Source organism: Loxodonta africana, chromosome 21, assembly GCF_030014295.1.
Source record: "Loxodonta africana isolate mLoxAfr1 chromosome 21, mLoxAfr1.hap2, whole genome shotgun sequence".
Classification (NCBI taxonomy): Eukaryota; Metazoa; Chordata; class Mammalia; order Proboscidea; family Elephantidae; genus Loxodonta; species Loxodonta africana.
Genome location: NC_087362.1, coordinates 36,013,320 through 36,028,785, shown reverse-complemented (window position 1 = coordinate 36,028,785; position 15,466 = coordinate 36,013,320). Strand labels below are relative to the sequence as shown.

General features: G+C 40.7%; 1 protein-coding gene across 1 annotated transcript in view; it reads right to left on the bottom strand.

Moving 5' to 3' along the window:
• Window positions 1-9,677: 9,677 nt before the first annotated feature.
• Window positions 9,678-15,466, bottom strand: part of MPHOSPH6 (M-phase phosphoprotein 6) — a 34,352-nt gene continuing 28,563 nt past the window's right edge. The window contains exons 4-5 of the mRNA XM_010597834.3: window positions 10,911-11,005; window positions 9,678-10,155 (exon numbers count right to left, since the gene is read on the bottom strand). Coding sequence (XP_010596136.3) covers window positions 10,023-10,155; window positions 10,911-11,005 — 228 coding nt within the window. The 3' untranslated portion in view covers window positions 9,678-10,022. The remainder of the gene's footprint in view (window positions 10,156-10,910; window positions 11,006-15,466) is intronic.

The following is a 15,466-nucleotide window of genomic DNA, read 5'->3' as shown; positions in this document are numbered from 1 at the left end:
TCCCGGTGCTAAGAACTTCCTAGACCTAAGAGACAGAGACAGAAAAAGCTGTAACACTAGAGATGGCATGAGGCAGTGAGAAGCTGTGGCAGAGAAACAGCAGCAGAAGTAGAAGACTGGTGCAAGACGGTACAGTGGGCTTCCTGGCCATAGAACAAGGCAGTTACAGTGGGTGTGTCGACCCATGGAGCGAGAGACCTGAGCAGCTCTGGGCAGGAGGCTTCCTGGTGGAGTAGTGTGCCTCCAGGCACTTATTGGCGGAGCTAGCTTGCCAATCCACAGAGCGAGAGAGCTGGGCACCTTGTCAGGAGGCTTCTTGGCAGAGTGAGGTGTCCCTGGCACTTACTGGCAGGGCTAAAGAGCACTATAACATTAGCCTGAGCATGGGTAGAAGCCAGGCTAAGGGGTTGGGGGTTGAGAAGCCAAGCACCAGAGAAAGGCTTGCCTGTGGGCACGGCTCAGAAGAGGCTGTTCTGATGGAAGAGCTGTATCCTGAGTCATTCCTGATCCTTAATGGTAGCCTGTTTCTTCCCTAATAAACTCCATAACTGTGAAAATAAATAAATGGATGGCTAAAATATAAAAGACAAACAATTACAAATGTTGACAAGGTTGTGGAACAACCTGAATTGTCATGCATTGCTAGTGGAAGTATAAATTGATATGACCACTTTGGAAAAATATTTGAAGGTATTAGATAGTTAGATAGCTGCTGTTGAGTGAACTCTGACTCGAGGCGACTCTATATGCAATAGAACAGAACATCGCTTTGTCTGTGTCATCCTTGCAGTAGCTGGCATATTTAAGTCCGTCATTATGGCTACTGTACAAATCCATCTCACTGAGGGTCACCCATGCCCCCACAGGCCCTCTAATTTACCAAACATGATGTCCTCCTCTAGCAAGTGATCTAGCTTAACAACATATCTAAAGCAAGCCAGTCAGACAATTATTCTGTTTTGATCCACAGGGTTTTTATTGGCTGATTTTTGAAAGTACATTACCAGGCTTCTCTTCCTAGTCTGTCTTAGTCTGGAAGCTTTGCTGAAACCTGTCCACCACGGATGATGGCACTGCTGGTATTTGAAATAGCAGTGTGTAGCTTCCAGCATCATAGCAACACACAGGTCACCACAGTACGACAAACTGACAAATGGGTGATAGTGGAAGTATTTAATAAGGCTGAAAATCTCCATACTTTGTAAGCTAGTATTTCCACTAATGGGTATATACCCAACAGAAATGTATGTGTGTGCGTATTCCTAAAGACATGTTCCCACCACTCGTCTGTCAGTTTGTTGTACTGTGGTGGCTTGAGTGTTGCAGTGATGCCGGAAATTATACCACTGGTATTTCAGACACCAGCAGGGTCACCGATGGTGGATAGGTTTCAGCAGAGCTTCCAGACCAAGCCAGACTAGGAAGAAGGGCCTGGTGTTATAGTTCTGCAGAAATTGATCAGTGAAAACCTTGTGAATGGCAGTGAAACGTTGTCTGATATAGTGCCAGAAGATAAGCTCCTCAGGTTGGAAGGCACTCAAAATGTAACTGAGGAAGAGCTGCCTCCTCAAAGTAGAGTCAACCTTAATTACGTGGATGAAGTCAAGCTTTTAGACCTTCATTTGCTCTTGTGGCATGAATCAAAATGAAAAGAAACAGCTGCAAACATCCATTAATAATCAGAATGTGGAAGGTACGAAGTATGAATCTAGGAAAATAGGAAGTGGTCAAATACGAAATGGAGTGCTTGGAGATTGATATCTCAGGCATTAGTGAGCTGAAATGGACTGGTATTGGCAATTTTGAGTAGGACAATCCCCTGGTCACTATGCCATGAATGACCAATTTAAGAGGAATGATGTCACGTTCATTGTCAAAAACATTTCAAAATTTATCCTGAAGTACAATGCTGTTACTGGTAGGATAACATCCCTATGCCTACAAGTATGACCAGTTAATACGACTGTTTTTCAAGTTTACACACCAGCCACTAACCCCAAAGATGAAGAAATCGAAGATTTTTTACCAACTTCTTCAATCTGGAATTGATCAAACATGCAATCAATATGCATTGATAATTACTGATGATTGGAATGTGAAAATTGGAAACAAAGAAGGATCAGTAGTTGGAAAATATGGCCTTGATGATCACATGATAGAATTTTTCAAGACCAATGACCTATTCATTGGAAATACCTTTTCTCAACAACATAAGTGGTGATTTTACATGTGGACCTCACCAGATGGAATTCACAGGAATCGAATCGACTACATCTATAGAAACAGAAGATGGAGAAGCTCAAAATTACCAGTCAGGACAAGGCCAGGGGCTGACTGCAGGACAGTCAATTGCTTATATGCAAGTTGAAGCTGAAGCTAAAGAAATTTAAAACAAGTCCGTGAGAACCAAAGTACAACCTTGAGTATATCCCACCTGAATTTAGAGGCCATCTAAAGAATAGATTTGATGCATCAAACACTAATGACTGAAGACCAGATGAATTGTGAGATGACTTCAAGGACATCATACATGAAGAAAGCAAGAGGTCTTTAAACAAAAACAGGAAAGAAAAGACCAAAACGTATGTCAGAAGAGACTCTGAAACTTGCTCTTGAACATAGAGTAACTAAAGCAAAAGGAAGAAATGGCGAAGTGAAACAGCTAAACAGAAGACTTCAAAGGGTGGCTTAAAAAGACAAAGTAAAGTATTATAATGAAATGTGCGAAGACCTGGAGTTAGAAAACCAAAAGGGAAGAACACACTTGGCATTTCTCAAGGTGAAAGAAATGAAAAAAAAAAAAAAAATGCAAGCCTTGAGTTGCAATATTGAAGGATTCTACAGGGAAAACATCAGAAAATATTAGATGATGCAGGAAGCATCAAAAGAAGATGGAAGGCACACACAGAGTCACTGCACCAAAAGGAAATGGTCAATGTTCAACCATTTCAGGAGGTAGCATATGATCAAGAACCAATAGTTCAAGTGGTACCGAAGGCATTGGCAAAAACAAGGCTACAGGAATGGACAGAATACCAACTGAGGCATTGCAACAAATGGATGCAGTGCTAGAGGTGCTCACTCACCTATGCTGAGAAATTTGAAAGATAACTAACTGGCCAACTGACTGGAAGAGATCCATATTTATACCTATTTCAAAAAAAGTTGATTCAACAGAATGTGGAAATAATAGAACAATATCATTAATACCACACACAAGTAAAATTTTGCTGAAGATAATTCAGAAACAGTTTCAGCAGTACATTGACAGGGGACTGCCAGAAATTCAAGCCAGATTCAAAAGAGGACATGGAACAAGGAATATCATTGCTGATGTCAGATGGATCTTGACTGAAAGCAGAGAATACCAGAAAGATGTTTACCTGTGTTTTATTGACTACGAAAAGGCATTTGACTGTGTGGATATAACAAATTATGGATAACATTGCAAAGAATGGGAATTCCAGAACGCTTAATTACACTCATGCGGAAACTGTGCATAGACCAAGAGGCAGTGTTTTGCAAAGAACAAGGGGATGCTGTGTGGTTTAAAATCTGGAAAGGTGTGCATCAGGGTTGTATCATTTCACCATACTTGTTCAATCTGTATGCTGAACAAATAATCTGAGAAGCTGGACTCTATGAAGAAGAATGAGGAATCAGGATTAGAGGAAGACTCGTGAACAACCTGTGATATGCAGATGATGCAATGTTGTTTGCTGAAAGTAAAGAGGACTTGAAGCACTTACTGATAAAGATCAAAGACCACAGCCTTCAGTATGGATGGCACCTCAACATAAAGGAAACAAAAATTCTCACAACTGACCAATAAGGAACATCATGACACATGGAGAAAATATTGAAGTTGTCAAGGATTTCATTTTACTTGAATCCACACCCATGGAAGCAGCATCAAGAAATCAAAAGACGCATTGCACTCGGCAAATCTGCTGCAAAACACCTCCTTAAAGTGTTCAAAAGCAAAGAAGCCACCTTGAAGACTAAGGTGCACCTGACCCAAACCAGGGTGTTTTCAATTGCCTTGTATGCATGTGAAAGCTGGACAATGAATCAGGAAGAGTGAAGAATTGATGCTTTTGAATTATGATGTTGGTGAAGAGTATCGAATATACCATGGACTGCCAGAAGAACAAACAAATCTGTCTTGGAGGAAGTACAGCCAGAATGTTCCTTAGAAGCAAGGATGGTAAGACTTTGGACGTGTTATCAGGAGGAACTAGTCTTGGAGAAGGATATCATCCTTGGTAGGGTGTCAGTGAAAAGGAGGAAGACCCTCAACAAGATGGATTGACACAGTGGTTGCAACAACAGGCTCAAGCATAACAACGATTGTGAGGTTGGCACAGAATTGGGCAGCATTTTGTTCTGTTGTACACAGGGTTCCTATGTTGTACACAGGGTTCTGACTCGACAGCACCTAACAACATCACCAGGGGAAAGGGTGAGCCATTATTTAGGAAGCAGTTAAATTTCTGTTTACGGTGATGGAGAATTTGGCAATGGATCTGGTGATAGTTGCACATGATTAATGAAACTGGTGTCTCTGAACATACTCGTAAAAAATGTTGAATTGGAAAATGTTGTTATACAACAGCAACAAAAAAATAGTGCTGTACCACACCTTGAGCTCTAATGGAGTCTTCAGTAGACCGGCCCACCATTCTGTTATGCCAGCTATTTCTGGATTGTATAGCATGTGGTAGGAGGCATAGGCCCATTGCCCTACTTCTTTTACTGTGAAATTGGTTTGTCAATCACATAAAGGCCACACAGTCATGTTGCGCAGAATACCATGAGGATGAATATCCATTCTGTAAGTCCATTGACTGTGCTGCTGCTAAAAGCAGTGGGAAGAACTTCTAGCTTCTACCCCCAGGATATAGGGAGCTGAAAGCATTACTCATACCCTTACAATGAAAAAGTCAGACTAACTTCAAATTCATACCCTTTTTTCTAACTCTCAAAGAGGTGAGATCACAGGGCAATCAAAACCTAAGAGACAGTCCCTTCAGGAAGAGAAGACATGCACCTCATTTAGCTGCTAGGAACGAAATTAAATGAAATTGCTACTTCTTAGATGTTCTAGGTACATATCTACAGACACACACAGACAATTCCATGTATCTTTACTTATTAGTATTTAGAATAGGGTACAGACTAGGAAATGGTCTGCTCAATGGTGAATTCTACTGGGCTAGACCATAAAGAATTGATGACAATTGTTTTGACCTATGAAAAAAAAAAAATTTTTTTTTTTTTTTATGGAAAAGGCAATTTCTTATGTTCACCCTAATAGACCACTCTACTCTAAATTAATTACTTTTTTTTTTAAGTTACTTTTTAGATAAAGGAGCCTTGGTAGTGCAGTGGTTAAGAGCTTGGCTATTAACCAAAAGGTCAGCAGTTCAAATCCACTAGTAACTCAGAAACCCTATGGGTCAGTTTTGCTCTGAGTAGGAATTGACTCAATGGCAATAGGTTTGGTTTTGGTTTTTTATTTGGGTAGAAGTTAGATTACTGAATTAGACTAAAATTATTTGAAAGTAGAATAGAAAAACTATGTGAAAACAGAAGTCCATTCAAGAACAATATTTTTTTTTATTGTGCTTTAAGTGAAAGTTGTTTTAGTTTCTCGTACAAAAATTTATACACATTGTTATGTGACCCTAGTAGGTCCCATTATAATGTGACAGCACGCTCCTCCTTTTCACCTTGGATTTTCTGTGTCCATTCAACCAGCTCCTGCCCCTTTTTGCCTTCTCGTTTTGCCTCCGGACAGGAGCTACCCATTTAGTCTCATGTATTTACTTAAGCTGAGAAGCACTCTCTTCACAATTATCATTTTATGTGTTATAGTCCAGTCTAATCTTTGAAGAGTTGGCTTCAGGAATGGTTTCAGTTCTGGGCTAACAGAGTCTGGGGGCCATGTCTTTCGGGGTCCCTACAGTCTCAGTCATACCATTAAGTCTGATTTTTACTAGAATTTGAGTCCTGCACCCCACTTTTCTCCTGCTCCATTAGGGACTCTCTGTTGTGTTCTGTCAGGGCGGACATTGGTGGTAGCTGGGCACCATCTAGTTCTTCCAGTCTCAGGCTGATAGAGTCTGGTTTATGTGGCCCTCTCTGTCTGTTGAGCTAATATTTTCCTTATGTCTTTGGTGTTCTTCATTCTCCTCTGCTTCAGGTGAGTTGGGACCAATTGATGTATCTTAGATGGCCACTCACTATCTTTTAAGACCCCAGGAGCCACTCACCAAAATGGGATGCAGAACATTTTCTTAATGAACTTCGTTATGCCAATTGACCTAGATGTCCCCTGAAACCATGGTCCTTAGCCACCCACCCCTGCTACTCTGTCCCTTGAAGTGTTTGGTTGTAGTCAGGAAACTTCTTAGCTTTTGGTTTAGTCCAGTTGTGCTGACTTACCCTGTATTGTGCATTGTCCTTCCCTTCACCTAAGAAAATTCTGCTATCTAGTTAGTGAATACCCTTCTCCCTCCCTCCCTCCCTCCTAACCAACAAAGAATGTTTTCTTCTGTGTTTAAACCTTTTCTTGAGTTCTTATAATAGTGGCCTCATACAATATTTGTCCTTTTTCAATTGACTAATTTCACTCAGCATAATGCCTTCCAGATTCGTCCATGTTATGTTTCATGGATTTGTCATTGTTCTTTATTGTTTTGTAGTATTCCATTGTGTGAATATAACAATTTGTTTATCCATTTGTCCGTTGATGGTCCTAGGTGGTTTCCATCTTTTTGCTATTGTGAACAGTGCTGGAATGAACATGGGTGTGCATATATCTATTTGTGTAATGACTCATTTCTCTAGGATATATTCCTAGGGGTGGGATTGCTGGATTGTGTGGTACTTCTATTTCTTTTTTAAAGGAAGCATCAAATCAATTTCCAAAGTGGCTGTACCATTGTACATTCCCACTAGCAGCGTGTAACTGTTCCAATCTCTCTGCGACCTCTCCAACATTTATTATCTGTGTTTTTTTTTCATTAATGCTAGCCTTGTTGGGGTGAAATGGTATCTCATTGTAGTTGTGATTTGCATTTCTCTAATGGTGAATGATCGTCAGCACTTCCTCATGTATTTGTTAGCCACTTGAATGTCTTCTTTGGTGAAGTGCTTATTCATATCCTTTGCTTATTTTATAATTGAGTTGTCTTTTTGTTGTTGAGGTTTTGCAGTATTTGCAGATTTTAGAGATTAGATGCTGATCACATTTGTCATAGCCAAAAATTTTTCTCAGTCTGTAGGTTGTCTTTTTACTCTTTTGCTGAAGTCTTTTGACGAGCAGAAAACCCTGGTGGTGTAGTGGTTAAGAGTTACAGCTGCTAACCAAAAGGTCAGCAGTTTAAATCCACTAGGCACTCCTTGGAAACCCCATGGGGCAATTCTACTCTGTCCTTTAGGGTCGCTATGAGTCTAAATAGACTCGACAGCAAGGGGTTTGGTTTTTGTGTTTTTCGATGAGCATAAATGTTTGATTTTTTAGGACCTCCCAGCTATCTAGTTTCTCTTCTCTTGTTTGTGATTGTTATTAATGTTTTGTATTCTGTTTATGTCATGTATTAGGGCTCCTAGCATTGTCCCTATTTTTTCTTCCATGATCTTTATGGTTTTAGATTTTAGATTTAGGTCTTCAATCCATTTTGAGTTAGTTTTTTACATGGTGTGAGGTATGGGTCTTGTTTCATTTTTTTGCAGATGGATATCCAGTTACGATAGCACCATTTATTAAAGAGACTGTCTTTTCCCCAATTAAGAGATTTTGGGCCTTTGTCAAATATCAGCTGCTCATAGGTGGATGAATTTAAGTCTGGATTCTGAATTCTGTTCCATTGGTCTGTGTATCTGTTGTTGTACCAGTACCAGCCTGTTCTGACTACTGTGGAGGTATAATAGGTTCTAAAGTCAGGTAGTGTGATACCTCACACTTTGTTCTTCTTTCTCACTAATGCTTTACTTATCCGGGGCCTCTTCCCTTTCCATGTGAAGTTGGTGATTTGTTTCTCTATCTCATTAAAAAATGCCACTGAAATTGGGATCAGGATTACATTGTATCTGTAGTTCACTTTGGGTAGAGTAGACATTTTCACAATGTTGAGTCTTCCTATCCATAAGGATGGTATATTCTTCCACTTATGTAGGTCTCTTTTGGTTTCTTGCAGTAGTGTCTTGTAGTTTCTTTGTATAGATCTTTTATGTCTCTGGTTAGATTTATTCCTAAGTATTTTATCTTTTTGGGGGCTATTGTAAATGGTATTGATTTGGTGATTTCCTTTTTGAAGTTCTTTGTTGGTGTAGGTGAATCCAGCCGATTTTTGTGTTTATCTAGTATCCTTATACTTTGCTGCAATCTTCTATTAGTTCTAGCAGTTTTCTTGTGGATTCTTTGGCGTTTTCTGTGTGTAAGATCGTATCATCTGCAAATAGAGATACTTTTACTTCTTTCTTACCAATTTGGATATGCTTTTTCTAGCCTAATTGCTCTGGCTGGGATCTCCAGCACAATATTAAGTAAGAGTGGTGATAAAGGGCATCCTTGTCTGGTTCCTGTTCTCAAGGGAAATGCTTTCAGAGTCTCCATTTAAGATGATGATGGCTGTTGGTTTTGTATAAATGTCCTTTATTATGTTGAGGAATTTCCATCCTATTCCTATTTTGCTTAGAGTTTTTATCATGAATGTGTTGAACCTTGTCAGATGCCTTTTCTGCATCAATTGATAGGATCATGTGGTTCTTTTATTTATGTGATGAATTACATTGTTTTTCTAATGTTTTTCATCCCTGTATACCTGGTACGAATCCCATTTGGTCATGGAGAATTATTTTTTTGGTATGTTGTTGAACTGTCTTGGCTAGAGTTTTGTTGAAGATTTTTGGGTCTATGTTCATGAGGGATATCCGTTACCGTTGAGTTGATTCTGACTCCTAGCTACCCTACAGGACAGAGCAGAACTGCCCCATAGGGTTTCCAAGGAACGCACGGTGGATCTGCACTGCCAACCTTTTGGTTAACAGCCGCAGCTCTTAACCACTATACCACTGGTGTTTCCTCATGAGGGATATTGGTCTGTAATATTCTTTTTTTGCAGTGTCACGACTTGACGGCACTGGTTTTTTTTTGGGTTTACCTAGTTTTGGTATCAGGGTTATGCTGGCTTCATAGAATGAGTTTGGGAGTATTCCATCCTTTTCTATGCTCTGAAATACCATTAGTAGTAGTGGTGTTAACTCTTCCCTGAAAGTTTGATAGAATTCTCCAGGGAAGCCATCAAGGCCAGGGCTTTTGTTTGTTGGGAGTTTTTTTTAATTATCTTTTCAATCTCTTCTTTTGTTATAGGTTTATTTAATTGTTCTACCTGTTTTAGTTTAGGTAAGTAGTGTGTTTCTAGAAATTTGTCCATTTCCGCTAGGTTTTCAAATTTCAAGAAGAGCATTAAAAAAATATATTAATTAAGGGCTTTAGACAAACAACCCTAATACCATAAACTGCCAATGAGTTGGTAGCATGCAAATATTTAAGGCTATAACGCTATGTTCATTTTTGATGAATTTACATATAATGAAATGTCATAAGACATTTAATTCCAAAATATACATGTGGACTGGCTTGACATATTAATAATTTAAAGTAAAAGACAAACAGAAGAGGAATTTAAACAGTGATATTAATTTATTGACAGTCAGGAACAAAAGAACTATATCAAAAAAATATGACATCAAAAAATCTTTAGGAAATGACCATGTATATGTACACTTGAAGATCAAGGGCTGAAAACCCATTCTTGATGGACACCGTTAAACAAAGGATGTATAACATCCATCACACATCTGTTTTGGGAACAGCATTTTCTAAAATTATACATTTGTTTACAAATACACACTATAGTATTAAAAACTACAGAGAAATTTTCAGAATAAGTTCCCAAGTACGCGGCTGTCTTTCATGAGGCAACCCTGATGCACATCTTAAGGCATCCATTTTAATCTTGGGGCTTTAAGAACATCTTCTTTGCTTTATTTGGTTTTATGTTCCCATTTTCAGCTTCTTCATAATTGGCACGGTCTCTTTTTTTGGCAAACTTCTTTCCAATTGTCCCCACCAAGGTTTCATACCTGTTAAGGTGATATACAGCACATTTTATTTAATAAAAAATGTCAGAATCAAGTCTGTCAAGAATATGAAACCAAATATGTAACAGAGAATGAAAACAATCAAAACTACAATAGAAGGCTTCTGATTTAAAAATATACAAACACCTCTAAGAATGATAAAATTCCTCCCGTTCTTTTGCTTTTGCATTATCCTCAGTAAGTTGTCTATTTTTTTGGCCTTGATGAGTAATGTCAATTTTTATGGCAGGTTTCTTAGAAATGACAAAAATAAACAAACAAACAAAAGCTGTTGCTGTCAATTCTGACTCGTAGTGACCCTACAGGACAGAGTAGAACTGCCCCACAGGGTTTCCAAGGCCATAATCTTTATGGAGGCAGATTGCCACATCTTTCTCCTGTGGAGCAGGTGGTGGGTTCCAACCATGAACCAAGAACCTTTCAGTTAGTAGCCGAGCTCTACCAGGTTCGTTAGAAGGGACAGAAGAGGGTTATATCTCACATTTCACATCCTGAAAGAGAACTTTAAAATTTTCTCATTTAAAAGTATGTATTGGAAGAAGAAGCACTGGAGAGGCACCCTCAGGTGCAAACCTGTGCCCAGCGTGAACTCATACCAGGTGATACATGAGACAGCAGCTTATATCACCTTTCCCTTTAAGGGCTGTGGGACACCACAGGGTGGAAGGAATGCACAAGCTCAAGTGAAGCCAACGAATTTGGCCCTGGTTACAAAACTCTTCCAAAGTAATGGTTACCTTTTAGCCATTTCTTCATCTGACACATCAAGCTCCACTGTTTCATCTTCAACTTCTTTGGCTTTGTTCTTAGAGTTCATCTGAAGCATTAATTTCTGAAAAACACACCAACACTGACCATCAGGGCTAGAAAAGGCTTTTGAAAAGAACTGATCTTAAACTTATTTACAGGCAGAGAAACAAAGCCAGAGAATCTACAGACCAGCCAAAATTTTTAAGGGCTTTACTGTAGTACTTTATGTCACACTGGGCCACCAGAGATCAGCTCTGAATTAAAACAACAAGATGAGGCCTCACTAGATTATATTTAAATTATATTTTAGATCATAAAGCTTATTCTTAGTTACCTTTACCTAAAGCAGATATTGGTGGTTGTGATGGGTAAGGCTGTGTGTCAACTTGGCTGGGCCATGATTCTCAGTGGTTTGGCAGTCATATGATATTGTGTTCACTCCCACGATGGGATCTGCTGTAAAGTAGCCAATCAGTTGAAAAGGAGTTTCTTTGGGCTTGTGGGCCATATCAAATATAAGGGGACATTCTGGCAAGGCTCATGGCTCTTTGCTTGCTCTGGATCCTGCACCTGGGTCCTATTAGTCTGACCTCTGGTTCTTGGGACTTTAGCTAGCAGCTTACCTGTGGTGCTGCCTGCCAAGTTTGGTATTTGTTGATCTTCACAACCTGTGAGCAACAGCCCTGCTCTCTGACCTGCTGATCTTGTGTTTTTCTAGCCCCTGCGGCTATTTGAATGAGCACCCTCCAGCCTGACCTACGGATTTGGGACATTCTGGTCTCTACAACCACATGAGCCATTTCCTTGATATAAATCTCTCTACATACATATTTACACACTTTATTGATTTGCTTCTCTACACTGAAGCAACTAAACTTTAACTAAAGTCCTAGCGAGCCCCAAAAGGTGAAGTATGAAGTGTGACCCAGGTGGAGGCATGCTACAATTCAAAAGAACTGCCTGAACTTTTCTAATATATACAAACAGAAATCTAGGGAATATGTGTAGGAATGGCTATTAAGAGTGTAGAGTAATGGTGCAAGAAACATAAACATGGATCAGTCTGAGTTTATTGATATGGGTCGACTAAGCACAGATTCTTCGTTCAGTGTTTCAGCTGGAGAAGTTAGGAAAGGATCTAATACTTTATTTGGTTGGGTTGTTGAAGCATGGATTACGCAGTGGCCTACACAAAATCAAGTTGAAGTACCAGACCTATGTCGGTATACTGTAGAAGAAGGTGTCCACAGGCTTAGGGAAATTGGCTTGCTAGAGTGGATTTATCATGTTAGACCCACAGACCCCCACACATGGAGTACCCAGAGGACACACCTTTCACCACAATTGTGAGAAACAAATTTGTGAAGGGAGCCCCAGCATTCTTGAACATTGCTGTGATTGCTATTTGAAGTCATACTTGACGGTGGGAACTGCCCTAATTGAATTAAGACACCTAAATTCAACAGGGTTGATTGGATCTCATGGTAGTAGGGGCCAAGTGGTTGTACTAAATCAACAAAGAAATGGTGGGCACGGTTACCATAATGGACAGTGGGGTCAAGGCAGTAATCAGAATAGTCTGACTTGAATGGACTTACGGTGTTGGCTACTTAGTCATGGTGTCCCTAGGAGTGAAAGAGATAAGAGATCTACTAAATATTTACTTGATCTGTACAAGCAGATGAATTCTAGGTCAAGTGAACAGCAGTCTAACTTGAATTGCCAGAGTAGAGTCACAGCCCCTCAATCAATTCCCAGACTTGAGTGAGTCTGAAGTCTCACAATGCCTGGAATGAAGGGGAGGCTTGGTTCCCTTGACGAAGGACTCCAATACGCTGCCAAAAACTTATACTGTTAATCTTTTTCTCAGCCTTCCCCAAAGGGATTGACGGCCTTTTATGGAAATGACTGTTCACTGGGGAAAAGAAAATAATCAGACTTTTCAGGAATTACTGGATACTAGCTCTGAATTGACACTAACTCCAGCAGACTCAAAAGGTCACTGTGACCTACCAGTCAAGAGTGGGGTCATATGGAGGTCAGGTTATTAATGAAGTCTTAGCTCATGTCTATCTCACAGTAGGTCCACTGAGTCCCCAAACTCATCCTACAGTGATTTCCCCAGTTCAGGAATGCATAACTGGAATAGATATACTCAGCAACTGGCAGAATCCCCACATTGGATCCCTGACAAACGGAGTAAGGGCTATTATGGTAGAAAAAGCCAACTGGAAGCCACTAGAGTGGCCCTATCTAGGAAAATAGTAAACCAAAAGGAATACCACATTCCTGGAGGGATTGCGGAGATTACTGCCACCATCAGGGACTTGAAGAATGCAGGGGTGGTGATTCCCAACAAATCCCCATTCAACATGCCTGTGTGACCTGTGCAAAAAATATGGATCTTGGAGAATGACAGAGGATTATTGAAAACTTAACCAGGTGGTGTCTTCAACTGCAGCTGTTGTTCCAGATGCAGTTTCATTGCTTGAGCAAATTAATACAGCTCCTGGTACGTGATACGTAGCTATTGATCTGGCTAATGCCTTTTTCGCCATACTTGTCTCAAAGGACCATCAGAAGCAGTTTGCTTCAGCTGATAAGGCCAGCAATATACCTTCAGTTGACCACTTCAGGGTTACATCAACTCTCCAGCCCTACGTCATAATTTAAACCTCAGGGAACTTGATCTCATTTCCCTTCCACAAGACGTCACACTGGTTCATTACACTGATGACATACTGACCAGACCTAGTAAGGAAGAAGTGTCAATGACTCTGGGCTTATGGGTAAAACAGCTGCATGCTAGAGGGTGGGAAATTAATCCCACAAAAATTCAGGCACCTTCCACCTCGGTGAAATTTCTAGGGGTTCAGTGATGTGGGGCATGCAGAGATATTTCTTCAAAGTGAAGCATAAGTTATTGCATCTGACTGCTCCCACACCTAAAAGGAGGCACAATGCCTACTGGGCCTCTTTGGATTTTAGAGGCAACATATTCCTCATCTGGGTGTGCCACTCCAGCCTATTTAACAAGTGACTCAAAAACCTGTAAGTTTTAAGTGGTACCCAGAACAAGAGAAGGCTCTGCAACAGGTTCAGGCTGCCGTGCAAGCCGCTCTGCCCCTTGTGCCATATGATCTGGCTGATCCAATGGTGCCTGAGTGTCAGCAGCAGAGATGCTGTTTGGAGTCTTTGGCAGGCCCCTATTGGTGAATAACAGCTCAGATCCTTAGGATTGTGGAGCAAAGCCCTGCCACCATCTGCAGATAACAACTCTCCTTTTGAACAACAGCTTCTGATACAGACTGAATACTTAATCACAGGACACCAAGTCACCATGCAGCCTGAGCTGCCCATTACGAACTGGGTGTTGTCTGACCCCCAGAGTCATAAAGTTAGATGTGCACAGCAGGACTCCATCTTAAATGGAAGTGGTATGTATGAGATCGGACCTGAGCGGGATCTGAAGGCACAAGTAAGCTGCATGAGGAAGTGGCCCAAATGCCCACGGTCTCCACTTTTGTCACACTGCCTTCCACCTTCCTCATGGGGTGTTCTTTATGATCAGTTGACTGAGGAAGAGAAAACTCATGCCTGGTTTACAGATGGTTCTGCATGATATGCAGGCACCACTAGAAAAGTGGGCAGTGACAGCACTATGGCTTGTTTCTGAGGTTCCCCTAAGGACAGTGTTAAAGGGAAATCCTCCCAATGGGCAGAACTTCAAATAGTGTACCTGGCTGTTCACTTTGCTTGAAAGGAGAAATGGCCAGATGTGTGACTGTATACTGATTCATGGGCCATGCACAATGGTTTGGCTGGATGGTCAGGGACTTTGAAGGAACATGATGGGAAAATTGGAGATGAGGATTTATGAGAAAGACGTATGTGGACAAGCCTCTCTGAATGGGCCAAAGAAGTGAAGATAATTGTGTCTCATGTGAATGCTCACCAAAGGATGACCTCAGAGAAGATTTTAACAATCAAGTGGATAGGATGTTTTGTGTAAACCAATCATCCTCTTCCCCCAGCTACTCCCATCATTGCTCAATGGGCTCATGAACAAAACTGCCATGGTGGCAGGGATAGAGGTTGTATATGGGCCCAGCAACATGGACTTCCACTCACCAAGGCCAACTTGACTACAGCCACTGCTGAGTGCCCAATCTGCCAGCAGCAAGGATTAGCACTGAGTCCCCAATATGGCCCATTCCTTGAGGTGATCAGCCAACAATCCAGTAGCAGGTTAATTACACTGGACTGCTTCCATCATGGAAAAGGCAGCATTTTGTTCTTACTGGAATAGACACTGTCATGGATTGAATTACGTCCCCCCAAAATTGTGTTTTAACTTGGTTAAGGCCGTAATTCTCAGAATTCTGTGGTTGTCCTCCATTTTGTGATCATAATTTTATGTTAAGAGGATTAGAATGGGATCATAACACCACCATTACTCAGTCAGCTCCCTGATCCAGTGTAAAGGGAGTTTCCCTGGGGTGTGGCCTGCACCACCGTTTATCTCTCAAAAGATAAAAGGAAA